The sequence below is a fragment of the Lynx canadensis genome, chromosome A1, assembly GCF_007474595.2.
Source record: "Lynx canadensis isolate LIC74 chromosome A1, mLynCan4.pri.v2, whole genome shotgun sequence".
In the NCBI taxonomy this organism is placed as follows: Eukaryota; Metazoa; Chordata; class Mammalia; order Carnivora; family Felidae; genus Lynx; species Lynx canadensis.
The window spans coordinates 200,690,259-200,706,727 of NC_044303.2; the positions used below are offsets into that span (position 1 = coordinate 200,690,259).

The following is a 16,469-nucleotide window of genomic DNA, read 5'->3' on the forward strand; positions in this document are numbered from 1 at the left end:
AGACGGACACAGAAGCAAAAGATAGTGCTACTGAGTGATGAGAGCTGTAAGTGAAGGGTGAGTAGAACTTATGGGGACAGAGGGGAGGGGATTGTTTGTGGGAAGAGGGGTGGAAAGATCATGGAACGTGACAGAGACAGTGACACTGGAACTAAGTCACCTAGCACCTAGGGCTTGGGGTAGAGAAGGGCACTCTGGGGAGGGGCTCCTGTGGACACTGGCGATGTGTTCAGGGAAAGCGAGGGGAGGAGTGGCTGCAGAGCCAGAAAAGAGGCAAGAAGGCACCAGGAAGGCAGGCGGCAGTGGGAATGAGTGGCGCCAGGTGACAGATGCTTTCCAATCCACTGGGGAGCTTGGATATTACTCAGCAGGCAAAGACAGGAGATTTTTACCCAGGGAAATGCTATGACCTGAATTTTACCTTGGAAAGATAGCTCAGGGATGGAGGTAGGGGAGAATGCAGATTGGGTGGCTAGTGACAGAGAAGATTCACCTTATTCACAGTACCGCTGTCAGATACTATAGCCTGATTGACAAGGATTCAGCTGCAAGGTGCCTTCAGGCTTCTATTTAGACTTCAAAACAACGAATAAGGCTTCAGGGGAAATGGCCATAAAACGTGCAGTAAAAAGAAAGATAAATAATATTCCTAAAATTTAATTAATCTCTCTCTTTCATTTTGCCTGGTTTAATGCTATGCTGTGCTTTTGATAGCAACAATCTAGACATTGTTCCATTAGTATATTTCACTTTTATATCAAGCCTCACAATTTACTGGTTTTATTTAGGGTAATGCACTCGTATTTGGCATATTTATATCATTCTCATTTATTATTAAAAGCAGTGTTATGTTTAGGTATTGAGGATCGATAACACCTCCACAATGTTTATACCATCATATCTTTTATGGCAAGCTCAGAGTGTTTCAGGTTTGTTTTTATAGGTGGTTTTTTTTTTTTAAAGGCAATTTTATAGCCTTTACTCTGTCTTGGGTAAAAAAAAATTGGTTGACAAGAATTCCTTCACTATGTTTGCAAAAGTCTTAATTGGACCACACAGAAACCTGTACGAAACTTTGAGTAGCTATTTGGAGTTGATGTTTTTGTCACTTATGCTGTGTCCCCTAATGTACGCTGATTGTCATGTGGAAACTTCAATGCAAGCTTAAGTTTTCCTTCTTTCTCCCTTCCTCTCTGTTTGTTTGTTTTTTCCTTTGTGGAGTTGACAATTCCTTTCATTTCTTTGCAACTATCTTTCAACACATGCAATTACTAAATGACAAATCTATGGATGCAGACAATAGGCCATCATATTTTATCTTTACCTGTTGTACTAAGTGTATAGCCATAATCAATACAGTACACAAGAATTCATGAGGTGTAGTCAGAATGACGTGATTTTTTTTTGGCTCGTGATCCCTTTAAAATTTATTTAGGGTGAAGTTCTTCTATTCTCCCCGGATAGAAAGATAAGTGTCTTAATAGTTTTAAAATATCTATTAAAAAAGAGAAGACCTATATAATTGATCCTTGAACAACACGGGTTTGAACTGTGCGGGTCCACTTATACGTGAATTTTTTGGGTAAATACAGTGTAGTACTGTAAATGTATTCACTGCAAGACAGTGAATGGGGGAGGGGCAGAGAGAGAGGGAATACAGAGGATCCCAAGTAGGCTCTAAGCTGTCAGCGCAAAGCCCAATGTGGCTAGATCTCCCTAATAGTAAGGTCATCACCTGAGCCAAAATCAACAGTCAGAAGCTTAGCTGACTGAGCCACCCAAGCGCCCCTTCTTCATGATTTTCATGATAGCATTTTCTTTTCTCTAGCTTACTTTATTGTAGAATATGGCATATAATACATAAAACATACAATATGTGTTAATCCACTGCTATGTTATTGGCAGGGCTTTCAGTCAACAGTAGGCTATTAGTAGTTAAGTTCTGGGGGAGTCAAAGTTATATGCAGATTTTTGACTGCACAGCAAGTCAGTGCCCCTAACCTTCACATTATCCTAGAGTCAACTGTATTTTTTTTAAATTTTTAATGTTTATTTATTTTTGGAAGCTAGAGAGAGAGAGTGTGCAGGGGAAAGGCAGAGAGAGAGGGAGACACAGAATCCAAAGGAAGCTGCAGGCTCTGTGCTGGCAGCACAGAGCCCAACATGGGGCTCGAAATCACGAGCCATGAGATCATGACCTGAACCGAAGCTGGAAACTCAACTGACAGCCACCGAGGCACCCCGAGTCAATTGTATTTTAATGTAGGTCATACCACATGAAATTGCTGTATTTGTAGGTCAAAAATGATCAAATAGCAACAATTTCATACGGTTCAACCTAGATTAAAACACACTCTAGGAGACAAAATATCAAAGTTGATTCATAGTACGTCTTCTCCCCTCACTAAGCCTTTCAGGAGATGAGAAGCATGTAGTTGAGAAAGCGGCATAGGTGGCTGTTTCTTTCTTTGTTTCTTTACTCATCTCCCCTTAGATTGTTAACTGTAGTCTCTGACCTCTCCGGGGACAGGGGTAACGGAGATAAATAAAGGGTATAGGAATTTTTACTTGACCGGTGCTATCCTGAGATGGATCAGGTGCTACCAGGTGCTAACAACTCTCTTGTGGGTTCTCTGCAGATTTCTCTTCACCTACTTCCTTGTCTGAGTGAATACATGTCACTACTGCCCTCATCAGGGATATCTTCCGCTTTTTTGTGCAGAAGTCTCTGCTCACCTCCAGAAGAGTCTGAGGGCAGGACCTAACATGACTCCGTGATGATCCATGAATATACACATTCTTTGTAATGACAGACCTTGGGACTGCAGGGAAATCTGACTGCAGCTACCTCTCATCTGACTTGCCTGTCAGCAGCTAGACAGCTGCTATCTTGCCCTTTAGGTATTTCAGGCAGGAGTGAAGCACTAGTCAGCTGTGTGTCCCAACTTTAGAAAACACATCAAGCTCATTGTGTGAACCCACTGAAGCCTTTCTCACTAGGCCCTGCTTGCAGAGAAACCTTCTTCAGAAATCCTCTTAACTCCATTCTGAATTCCTTTATACCCTTGATATGGGTGAAGAGTCCTCCATCCATCTCTTAGCTTTCTATCTTGGCAGCTCCTTCTGGGTATTCTCCCTCACAGTTTGTTTTTACATCTTTCCCTTTCAGGAATGGAGGTAGGGAGGATAAGTTATGGGGAGAAAAAAATCCAGAAGCAGATTCTGCCAATCTTAGGGCAGAATTGGGTGTTGTAATTGAAAACAAACAAAAACAAAAGACATACACCCCCCTCCCCCCCACACACACCCACACACACCCACCCACCCACACACACACATACACAAAACCTATTTAAATTATATTATAGTCAGCCAGGGAGGAAAATAGTTGTTAAAATAAATTGTGTTTTTGGAGAGAATTACTATAAGACTACATGAATGATAACCATGCTTTTCAGTACACATTTCTTTGAAGAATATTTTTCCAAAAGTAAATATTTTTCCAAAATTTATATGGACAAATTTCTTTTCTGAATCCACTAAAGGAAGATCAAACTTTAAAGGGAATTTAAAGGTGTTAAGACCCTTTTCACCACTTCAGCAAAAGTGATGGCTTAGTAGTAAATATGTCCTTTTCAATCCCCTTCACTTAGAGAATAACTTATGAAACTAGTCATTAACACAACTTAAGTCAAAATAGAAAAAGCTTAGAAAATACTAAAGTATAAACACTAAAGCCCAAATATAAAAGTATTTAATAGAATATTAAAATGCCAGTTATAGGAAAAAAAGTCTCATTAAATGTTCACCTATCAGAAAAAAATTTTAAAAAGCATTAATTGTGATATACACACTTATTCAACAGGGTCTCATTAAGAGCCCACTATGTCACAGCAAAGCACTGTCTGGCCAATGACAAGAATTAAACGATGATATAAACTCTGTATCTAGAGATGCAGCAGAAACACACACACACATCAATATGGAATAATGCATTAGTCCTGTGTTTCTCAAACTTTAATGTGTTTAAGAATCATGTAGGTTGCTTACTTAAAATGCAGGCTCGGGGCGCCTGGGTGGCGCAGTCGGTTAAGCATCCGACTTCAGCCAGGTCACGATCTCGCGGTCTGTGAGTTCGAGCCCGCGTCAGGCTCTGGGCTGATGGCTCAGAGCCTGGAGCCTGTTTCCGATTCTGTGTCTCCTTCTCTCTCTGCCCCTCCCCCGTTCATGCTCTGTCTCTCTCTGTCCCAAAAATAAATAAACGTTGAAAAAAAAATTTAAAATGCAGGCTCTATAGCCCCACTCTGAGAGACTGATTCTGAAATCCGGGGTATAGCCCAAGCACCTCAGGGATTTGGGAAGAGAAGTTCTATAAGCCTCTTTTGGAGAAACACTGCATTACAACAGAAGCTCTATGAGGGCAGTGGCTGTGTCTGTCTTGTCTCCATGATTATCCAAGCCCCAGCACAGAGCCGAGTACATTGTAAACCCTCAGGAAACATACTTGAATAAATGAATGAAGGAGTATGGCTAAACTCCACAATGAATGATACAAGCAAAATGTGACATAAAAATTCAGCCATTTAAGCAGCTCCTCTCTCTTTAGGAAGCAGGTTTCCCTGGGTGAAGTCAGTGGTTACTACAAATGACTCAGTGCACAGGGTTGCATTTTGAAATCTTGCCCTTTGTGGAATCGGGTCCTGGAAACAAGTAACCCGACTCTTCTGCCTCAGAGTATGTTCGTTTCCCTCCCATAGTCTGGTAGCATCTGAACTCTAAGGGCTGGCTGGCCCCCATTCCTCTGAATAAAGTGATTGTTCTCCCCCCGCCACCAAGAAAGGTATACAACCCTGGCAGGCTAGAATTGCACTGGTGGCTGGCAGAATAGCTCCTCTATTAGGACTTTCACTACAGAAATAGAAAATTAATTACAGTTCTAGTAGACAGAAACATCAAAACTATAGCAGAACAGGTTGAGCATATAAACAATTGATTGTTTACAAAACTGAGTTCTTTACAAAACTGAGTCATGGGCACAGAACCCCACTGAGGCGGTGATTATTTTTGTAAGATAGCCTTGTAGATTTCCTTCCTGGAGTTGTAGAGTAACTCCAAACATGTCACTGCTGCACTAATGTCCACAGATAGCTACAAATAAATAGACTTTTTTTTACATTGAAATAGACAAATTAAAAGTAAAATAAAATTTCCAGATGACTAAAAATATCAGAAATAACAAGAAAATATTCCAAGACTATTCTTAGCTTTGGAAAGAAAGGCTTGGATAGGGAAGTAGAATGGGGTGGACAAAACAGGTGGAAGGGAAGATTGGACATTATGGGGAAAGGCAGTAAAAGAGGGGAGAGCTGTGATCCAGCCATCTGGTCACAGGTGTGTCAGTGCAGAGGACAGAGTGCCAAGGGGTCTGGCCAAGGAAGCTATGGGCAACCATGATGAGATAAAAAGGACCAGAAACCTACTATTTAGGGACATCAGACTGGACCAGCCCTGAAACTTCTCCAAACAGCTGAACTGCAGCTGGAAAGCTATGGTTTCTGATCTGTCATCAACAAGCAACTTACTTTATTTAACAAGTTACTTAGCCTCTCCTATCTCCTCCATAAATTGAGATTTGGGGCTAAAAGTCCTCTACAATTCCATCCAGCTTTAATTTTATAGCCCTATGAAACTGTATTTACCAAGGAGAGAAAAGATTGGGGAAGAGGGCAAAAGAGGAAGGGAGAGGTCCTCAGCAGGGGGCAAAAAAAGGGTCCACGTGAAACATGTACCAGATGGAAGAGCAAGTCACAATTCTAGAATGGTCTTTTTTTTTTTTTAAGTTTATTTATTTATTTTGAGAGAGACAGAGACAGTGCAAGTTGGGGAGGGGCAGAGAGACAATAAAGAGAATCCCAAGCAGGCTCTGCAGGGCCGCATAGAGCCTGATGGGGAGCTTAAACCCACAAAGCCATGAGATCATGACCTGAGCTTGACTCTGATCATGACATGATCAAGAGTCAGATGCCTAACCAACTGAGCCATTCAGGCACCCCTCGAATGGTCTTTGAAAGGATGCAGGCTGCCTTATGCCCTGTATCAAGAAGAGATACCAAACTTCTGGTAATTCACTTGGGAAGACTAATTGCAGATGAGAAACTTGCATCCAGGAAAAAATTTACCTTTTGTGATGCATAAAAGTCTATTTTTCAAATAATTTTATACTGATTTCAAGATGTTCTTTATTGTCCAGAAGGATATGCAAAGCCTTACTCCTCACCTAGCTCTCATCTATTCATCCTTGGAACACAGCCATATGACATTTCACTTTGAGGTTTGCATCTACTTTGCAATTTTTAACTACCACCCTTTTGGGGAAATTCATTTTGTAAATGTGTGTGTGTGTGTGTGTGTGTGTGTGTGTGTGTGTATGTATGTATGTATCTATCTATCTATCTATACATACATTTATAAGCATATATATATATATATATATATATATATATATATATATATATATACAGAAGCATATACAAGCATATCATATATGTGTGTGTGTGTGTGTGTGTGTGTGTGTGTGTAGTCATGTCCTGTACCAGGTGTGGGTGTGGCAAACAATGCAGTCAGACCACTTTTTCAGTGCCTCAGAAATTTCTCCAAAGTAGAGCTTCAGAGAGAAAAGGAAAGACACTGGTCTGCAGGTGCAGATCTAACATCTTCTTTGCTCTCCTGCAGTCCCCAAACCATGCAACAACCATTTGACTCTGACTCCAGTGCTAATTCCTGTTCTCAAGGCACTGACCTCACTCTGACATTTAATTTGCCTGTTATCCACTGTCTTCTCTGTATTTTAAGCCATATGGCTGTATAAGTTTAATCAGCATTAGATTAATTAAACCCAAATTCAGTGTCTAAAGTGGGAGAACCATGTGAGAAGCTTCACTTCATTTAATGGCAATAAAGGGAATGTGTTCAGAAACAGATACTCATGGGGAGAAAAAAATATCCAGCTTAATGTAGCTAAAGCATCGAGCACTTGGATTTTGCTTAAGAAATTATTAAAGATGAGAAAAAATGGTCTTTAAGCGATATCCTGTGATCACTTACTAATTTACTTGTATAATATAAGAGAGGGGATTTAATGTGATGTGTTCTTTGGGATGTCAGATTAGTTTCCACAAATTCTGAAACCCTGTTCTGATATTACCGAAGCTGGCTACACTTACTTTATAAGTAAGAATTCAATTATGATTTATAGGGGATATTTTTCAAGAGCATCAGAAATGGCAGCTTTCATTATATTTTCTGTTTAGAAAATAACAGGGTCTGCCAGTAATGCCCCTTTCATCAGGAGGAAAAAACAGGGATATGGAATATAAAATTCATCCTGAATATTAGCTTTATTGATTAATTTATGTTCAGAATATTTTGTTTTATTAAAAATCTATGCATTTTTATCTTTAGAACAACAGAAATCAAAATGCATAGTCACATACCTGTGTCTGTTTAGGACCAATATCCATTCTTTCAAGAAGGTCATTTAAAAAAGCTGTAACACTCTCCCAGGGATAAATACTGTTGGAGCCATCCAGCACGATGACTATGTCCAGTTGAGTACTGCATTCTGCAATAAAAGGAGTCAACTGTGCAAATTTCGAGTTTATCTTTTTAGATAGTATGAAAGTGTATGAAGTGTTTTCATGGCTGAAATAGGCTCATTTTAAAAAAAGATAAGCTGGTAGTCTACATGGTGGACACATTGCTTCTATAATCAGAAAGAAGTAGTTTTACAAAAATAAAGTTGATAAATACCATTACATTCAATAGCAATGGGTTTGGGATTCTTATCAAGTAAAACATCTCTACTGAATTGTAATTAACATTGTATGAATTATCTTTGGAAGTTTTCTCAGTATGAATTTATGTAACTGTTCTCATTCTGTGTGTATTTCAAGTGAGATTACTTTCTTCAAAGAGACTCATTCTTTAAATAAAAACAATGTGACAGCTTTAGCTATGATGTTTAAACAAGACTTTGTTAAAGGTTATTTACACTAATATCAAGTCCAAAAATAGCAGTGGGGTTTGGTTATATATTGGCAAAGCAAACATTTACCTAAATTGGTAATGCTGGTAGCTGAGAAAATACTTCAAGCTTTTTGGTATGCTCCTGTGTATATATATGTCTCATTCACTGCTTACACTTTTCAAACATGTAAGAACATCACATAAAATCTGTACCTCGTACAGGAGCAATGGAGTTCACGACTTGAAATGTGGAGCTAACATCAGAACAGATTCCAGTTGTGTAATGTAAATGTCCACATCTATAGGCATACAAGGGCCCACATGCCTTTTAAAAAATTAAAACCATAAGATTAAAAATTATATAACAAATTTTATAAAGACTTACAATGACGGCATTCTTGGCTCATTAACTAACTCCTTGCTTTCTTACCAGAAACCCTCCATTTGGGTTGGTGACTAAAGTTGATCCAAACGTCATGTTCTCCTTTACTTCCGTGACATTGGGAATTGATGTATTAACTAAAAATAGAAACAAACTTTTATGAGGGTGGAAAACAAAGTAAAATTAAGTGCCTTCTCGTTAGGACATTCTATTTGCTTTGTTCATATCATAGCACATTTTCCTTTTGATTCAACTAAATAGTCTTCAAAGTATTATTAAGGAATATAATGAACAAGCTAAGGCTGAAAACCTGGCTTATGTCCCAGAAATGTTGTCTGGATAACTGTCTCAAATACTTCTGCTGAACTGTAAAAGAATGCAGAGCTAGTGGGGCAATGAGAAAATGTGGGACAGCCTTTCACACATTTTTGCTAATTAAAACAAATAGAATACTTAACCTCATAATATTGTAGATATATAAAGGAAACTTAAACACTTACCTTGCATGCTATATCTGTATGTTATAGATGGCCAATGATATAGCATCACTTCTGACAAGAAGAGGGAAAATGGGTAGTAGAGCAGAAAAAAACCCCACCAATATATATTTTGAACATCGATTTCACCATCATGGGGACATCATGAAGTTTACAAAGAAAACTAGAGCAAGAAGGAGTAGTGGTCAGGAAGTTCGGGTAAAAGAAACAATGAAGGGATGCCATTTGTCATTCCAGATGGGAATGTTGGGTCTTGAAGCAGGCCAACCTGGCAAAAGTGGCAGGAAGTGCCACTTATTCATATTGAAAAAAGACAAAAAAAAAGACTGGGCAGGAAAATCAAAATTTTCTAAACCCTGCTTAGCAGAGTGCTGAAATATTTGCAAGTGGCAAAACTCAGGTTCAAGAAAGATTTACCTCACTCTTCATGCCCAAAAGTTTTTCCTACCTTAAGACCATTATAGATGCAGAGTGAGGAATGGAAGCAGAGATTCCTGAATGGTCACACTGTCTTCCTAATGTGAGTATATGGGTCTTTGTCCCAGAGTTTAGTCTGGTTTGCCTTGAAAGCACCTGGAACTGGACCATTATCTACACTGGTCTTGAATAATCTGGATTAGAGTTTTTTATACTAGAGTTGATCCAGGATGAGCTGGGACATTGGGATGTTAGGGACCACAGCAGAAATGTCTCCACTATTGTCGATGCAGCTAAAATCTCCATGCTAATGTTAAAACTACATTATAGTTTTTGGTAATGAAGGAGTAGCTCCTATTAGAACAAGTCTTTTGCAAATAACTCTAGGAAAAGGAAAAAAAGAAAAAGAAAAAAGAAACAACCATCTGAAGGCACTAGAAAGCAACCAAAAGCAGACAGAAAGTGGAGGGAAGTCTATACTTGTAAGAAGAGATTAGCACTGGCTGAGTTTCCTGTTTATGTGCTTGCTTTCCCCCAAGGGAAGGTCCTAGCTATGGCTAAACCTCAAACAGTAGTCAAAGTCTTACTGTTTTGAATAAACAGAGGACAGAAATTAGGGTAATGACAGAAGCTGTAAAGTGAAGGGGCATATCTTGGAAAGCAGAGCCACAAAAAGAGAGTTCTAACATACACACGTATGCTCTGTCCAAATATCTGAAGCACTTGAAATGTATATATATGCAGAGTAAACTTCAAACAGCTCAGCTACAATAAGAAGAACTGAATGGAGATTTTAACTGCTTCCCACTGCAGTTCAGAAATTGAGTTCAGCCAAGTAAACTGTCTGCTAAAACAAAAAGTTAAGACTATTCAAAGGCAAATAACAGATCTAGAACCTCTACACTTATAACTCAAAAGTATAATCCAGGACATAATCCAAAATTACTAAACATAAGAAAAAAAAGGAAATGTGACTCAATCTCAAGAGAAAGGTAATAAATGGAAAGCGATGTTGAGATATTCCACATGTTGTAATTATCAGGCAAGGATATTAAAGCAGCTATTATAACTATGTTCATAAATGTAAAGGAAAATGTTCATAATAAACAGGAAATTGAAAAAAGAGAACTGAAAAATAGAATATTTGAAATAAACTGTTAAAGTATGTGTTATTTTAATGCATTTAATACTGTATAGAACACTGAATTGTAAGTCTTGGATAATTCTAGCAGGAATTTTCTAGTTATGTTCTAATTATAGTGATATTTCTATCAAATATATCCATTTCTACATGAATTTACCTTGTGCTATTCTCTTTAAAAGAATTCATGTACTACAATTCTTTCTCTGCTATTTTATTAAAAAAATTTTTTTAATGTTTATTTATTTTTGAGAGAGAGAGAGAGAGAAAGAGAGGAAGAGAGAGAGAGGGAGACACAGAATCTGAAGCAGGCTCCAGGCTCTGAGCTGTCACCACAGAGCCCAACGCGGGGCTCAAACTCACGAGCCATGAGATCATGACCTAAACCAAAGTCGAACACTTAACCAACTGAGCCACCCAAATGCCCCTGCTATTTTCTTTACAAACAAACAAACGAACAAACAAACAAACAATTAAATTTTGTGGGAGCAATGTAATGGGCCAGGTTTTGGGAAAGTTCTTTTATTTCTAAAGTTCGGAATCAAGATGTCATTTTATGTGAATTTTAATGATAAGAATTGAAGAACATTTATAGATTCTTCTCATATTTTATTGAGTTAAAATTATTTTTAATGCAACTACTGAGTATAATTTAGGATCAGATTTTAATGTAAAGTCTTTACATACCAGGCAGATCCAACTTTACGCAAGGTAATGGTTTGCTTCTCCCAACTGGACACTTATAGACATCTCCAGTTCTGTTCTTGGGTTGACCAACTAAAGGAGAGCCAATAAGCACCCTGGAAGTTAAATAACTCAGTTAGCATTTTTGAACAAAGAGAAACATTTATTTTAGTTATTTCATGACTAGTTCTAAGACAATGACAGTAGTTCTCATAGACATAATTATAGTTACCCTATGTTAGTAATGCAATGCTATTGAAAATAAGCTGAGTTTCTTCCCCAAATTGCAGGTGATGTGAATTAAAAAATCGTAAAATACATAGAAGAGAGATCTCAGAATATTTTATTTATTGTATTATATATCACTTTTTATATTTTTTATTTGGGGGCTGAAACAATACTTGTTGGTTAAGTCTGCTGCTATATTAGTTTATGAAACACACATGGTAGCATAAGTGACTTTTTCCTAGGAAGAACTAAGAATTTCACAGGGAAATTAAATATTTGATTATCATAAGATTTAATATTAGTATGTACTAATTTGTAAGCACTTAAAAAATAAGGATAGTTATGAGACCCCAGGTTAAAATCATTTACTGTTTTTTCAGACAGAATTATAAAATCAATTTAATAATACTTAATGAAAAAATATAATCATGATTTATTTTAGTCCTAGGAAGCCATTTAACAAGGTCTCCTATGATATCTTCAGGAATAGGATGAATGAATGTAGTTGAGTGTTAAGACACTTGGGTGGATTCACAGCTGCTGATGTGCTGCTGGCTGAAAAGCCATATACAAAGATGCTGATCACTGCAAACCAAAGGACGTTAATTATGTACATAAGACTGTACTTGGGATTGTCTTAGCATATATCTTTATTTATGACTTTTGTGAAGATACAGAAAGCATAAAGGTATGCGTCAAGGAAATTAATATACCTATGTGGACAATCAGAAGTGTCACAACATTCTGGAACAAGAAACTTAATAAACTAGTTAAAGTTTAGTAAGAACCTATGTAAATAACTTCACTTAACTACACCAATACAGGATGTGGGCAATGTGATTTAATAGGAATTCATGTAAAAAAGACATGGGGGATTTGTTGATAGGAAGTAAGCATGAGCCAACTGTGTATTTCAGTACCAAAAAATGCTAATGTGACCTTAGGCTGCATTGCTGGAAATAGATGCCCTGGTCAAGGAAAGTGATCACCCCTCTGTGCTCTGCACTGTCAGACCATGTCTGTAATCTCCAAATTAAGAGGGACATAGGCACAATGGAATGTATTTAGGAGACTATGACTCAGATGGTTAAGAGCCTGGTAATTTTGTCAGACCAGAGATGCTTGAGGGAAAGTTGGGGATATTTACTATACAAAAAAAAAAAAAAAATATCTGAAGGAGAGTCGAGAGGTTCTGTCAACTAAGCGTAGGTACTTAGGGAATATATTTTTTAAAATATATAAATATTTGAAACTCTGTCATATTGAAAGGGATGGGGCTTATTTTGTGTAAATCCTTTGGGTAAAGCTAGTACAAATAGAAGTGTTTTATAACAATTGCAAATACTGAATTATTGAACAGACTCCCTAAAACATAGTTATTGTAATGCCTTTGTAAAGCCATTCTTTATATGCATAAATAACCATAAAAATGTTTAAACCTTTTAATGCATAATTCTTACTTCTGGAAATCTATCCTTAAAAAATGGCCTAAATTAAGGGAAAAAGGCTAATGCATAAAAATAATGCTCATAGTGTTATATATAATATGAAAGATTAAAAGAAATATGGTCAACAGCAAGAACTAATTATTGCAGAGACATTCTATACAATATTTCAGTCATAAAACACAACAGCTAATAAGATTGCATGGTAGTATTAAAAATATTTATGACCCAATTCAAAGTAAAAATCTACCTAATTTAGTGAAAAACTATGACAATTCAAAGTGAAAGATACCAAATTATATTCAATATATTCATCATAATAGCAATGATAATTATAGCTAGCATTTATTAAATTTATACCTTATGCCAGATATTGTTCTAAGTGCTTTCCATATACCAAATAACTTAATCTTCTCCATTAAATATAGCATGAACTTTGGAGCCAGACTTCACAAATTCAAATCATGTTTTTGTCATTTACTTAGTTGTATGATTTAGGACAAATCACTTATCTTAGTTTCTTCATCTGTAAAATAGAAATAACAAGAGTACCTACCTCACAGTATCATCACAAAATCTGAATGAGTTAATGTATATAAAATTTAGCTCATAGTATATGCTATTTAAATGTTGGTTGTTGATGATGATGATGATGATGATGTCCTTTTCAGCTGACAGGACTTCTCAATCTATGTAAAACATAGATTAGGGGTGCCTGGGTGGCTCAGTCGGTTAAGCATCTGACTCCTGATTTTGCCTCAGGTAATGATCTCACACTTTGTGGGATCGAGCCCCACATTGGGCTCTACGCTGACAGTGCTGGGTCAGCTTGGGATTCTCTCTCTCCCTCTCTCTCTCTGCCCCTTCCCCACTTGCTCTCTCTCTCTCTCTCTCTCTCAAAATAAATAAACTTAAAAAAAATCCACACAGGTTAAAAAGGAGTTCACCAAAAACCAAATTGCATTAAGGACGTTATGGTTAGTGTTCTTTCTCCGAAATTTTTAAAGACTTTTATAACATGATTGATTAAATTAGTTTTAGAGTTAAAACAATTTGAAGAAAAGTAGTGAGCCTACTATTTGGAAAATATTTAAGTTGAGGCTACATAGATTGATCAATGTTTATTAAGAACATTCTATACACCCAGCATTTACATCAGGCCCTGTGGATATGAAATGGATCAAACACAATGGTTTTTAGATTGTTTAAAACTTAGGGGGGAAGCAAAACCATAAATGGATTATTATAATACTCAATAGGTCAGAACTTGGTGCAACTTCAGCAAGGTATTAGAAGCAAGGAGAAACAGCTCCTTTCTTTGATAATTCAAATAGCTCAGGGTAGCTGGAGTAGAAGTCAAAACTGTCAAGCTAAATAGAGTCTAGATCAGGAATGTTCTGATAGTCTAATTTAAGAATTTTAGATTTATTATATGAAGGGGAGAGTTGGGAACCACCAGTGCTTTAAAGAGGGATGTGATATGATCAACTGCTTTATGAAGCTTGTTTGCTTATAGTGTCATGAATACATTTTTGGGAAAGGGGCAAATTAGACTCAGAGAGTGAAAGTAGGGGTTTCTCGACCCAGACGAGAAAGGAGGATCTGAATTTAGGAAGTGGAGAGGAAAGGAGAACCAATTCTACAAATACTTAGACTATCAGCTGTCTTAGTTTGAGTTCCCCCAAAAGCAGACCCTCGACAAGGACGTTGGTGCAGGTAGATTTAGGGGAGTCAATTCAAAGCACAAACAAATGTGTTGATAGGGAAAATGATAGAGGGAAGGAAGAAAGGCCAATAGAGTGCACTGATAATGTGTTACTTTTGTAGGCTTCTGGGCTCAGTCTTGCTGGGGACCATCTCAGAAACTACATGGAACATATGTGAGCATTCTATGAGCATGGTTCAGGTGCTAAGAGTAAATGCTATTGCCTTAAGAGAGTACAGAGTAAGAGAGCTAAAGGAAAAAAAAATAGCACTTAAGATTTTAATGAGCAAAGGAAGAAAACTAGTAGCAGTGTCCAGAGAAGGAGAGACAATCAGAAAACAGTGGTATCACAAAAGCCAAAGAGGGAAGAAAATAAAGAATGGGAGTGTAGAGCAGACTTCATTTCAAGAGTTTTGCTAAAAATGAGGGAGATGGGTCATGCCAATGTGTGTGGGTTTCTTTTTTTTCAGGCAAACCATTAAGGGTTTGAGGTGGATTTAAATTTATTACGGAAGGCATCTGGATATGGATAAATGATGTTGAGAAAAAGCTAGTAACAAGAGAAAGGCCAATATTACAGAAGAGAAAAGAGATCCCCTGAGCTGGTAGAAAGTGTGGCTCCAGAAGGACAAGTTTGTCTTAGAAATGAGGAAAGGCCACGGATTCCCTAGGCAGGGATCTGGGTGGCCCAGGATCCAGAGGTTTGAAACTGTGGTAGATTGCTTGGAATTTTTTTCACTTTTGCAATGTGACACGGTCCTTCACTGCCCTTCATTAATGCAGGATCTGTTTTGCCTCTTGTTGGAACTGGGACTTAGTTGATAAATAGAAGGCAGTCGAAATAGAGACACTGTGACTCCAAAGGCATGAGTAATGTATAGAATTGTGAAATCAATACATTGTACACCTGAAGCTAATGTAACATTACATGCCAACCATACTTCAATAATTTTAAAGAATGTATTACAGATTCCACTTCACTCTTTTTGGAAATCTAAGACCACACACTGTGAAGAAGCCCAGTTTAGCCTAATGGAGGAGGAGGAGAGGCAACATGGAGGAGAAGCAGTGTTTCAGCTGACAGCACGGACTGCCAGGCATGTGAGTTAAATCGTCTTGGGCCCTCCAGCCCCAAGTGAGGTACCAGATGAGCACTCATGCAGTTCCCACCTATGCAGTCTTCAAAATCTTGAGAAACAATATAAATTATTGTTTTAACTCATTAAGTTTTGAGATGATTTGCTATGAGCAAGAGATAAGTGAAACGGGAAGGGAGGATAAAGTTTTAACCTTGGGCCCGTCCCTCCCTCCCTCCCTCCCTCCTTCCTTCCTTCCTTCCTTCCTTCCTTCCTTCCTTCCTCCCTCCTTCCTTCCTTCCTTCCTTCCTTCCTTCCTTCCTTCCTTCCTTCCTCCCTCCCTCCCTCCCTCCCTCCCTCCTCCCTCCTTCCTTCCTTCCTTCCTTCCTTCCTTCCTTCCTCCCTCCCTCCCTCCCTCCCTCCTTCCTTCCTCCCTCCCTCCTTCCCTCCCTCCTTGCTTCCTTCCTCTCTTCCCTTCCTTCCTCCCTTCTTTCTTTGGAAAATAGTAGAAACACGAAATTTAGGGACAGAGGTAGTAGGGTGGTGGGCTTGTGAAGAGTAATGAAGATTTAAACTGTCAGGGCATACACAGGCCAGTCATGCAGCCCCTCAGGCCAAGATAAGGTCAGGGATGTTCTGGAAGTTGTTTCTAGTGTAGTTGTAGGACAGGCCTCCAAAGACACTTCCAACTCTAAGATTCCATCATCCAGATAGAGCAAATTATTAGTGTGTAGAGGAGTGCTGACTAGTTTAGAAAATGTACCATTAAGTGGGGGAAATTTAGGACAATTGATGAAAAGTGAATTCTTTTTTTAATTTTTTTATTTTTTAAAGTTCATTTTTGACAGAGAGAAAGAGCGTGCATGCAC

The 16,469-nt window shown here is 38.0% G+C and overlaps 1 protein-coding gene across 1 annotated transcript in view; it reads right to left on the bottom strand.

The window, feature by feature from the left end:
- ITGA1 (integrin subunit alpha 1) overlaps positions 1–16,469 on the bottom strand; it is a 172,645-nt gene that overhangs the window by 83,450 nt on the left and 72,726 nt on the right. The window contains exons 3-6 of the mRNA XM_030330081.1: positions 11,150–11,262; positions 8,456–8,544; positions 8,239–8,350; positions 7,494–7,621 (exon numbers count right to left, since the gene is read on the bottom strand). Coding sequence (XP_030185941.1) covers positions 7,494–7,621; positions 8,239–8,350; positions 8,456–8,544; positions 11,150–11,262 — 442 coding nt within the window. The remainder of the gene's footprint in view (positions 1–7,493; positions 7,622–8,238; positions 8,351–8,455; positions 8,545–11,149; positions 11,263–16,469) is intronic.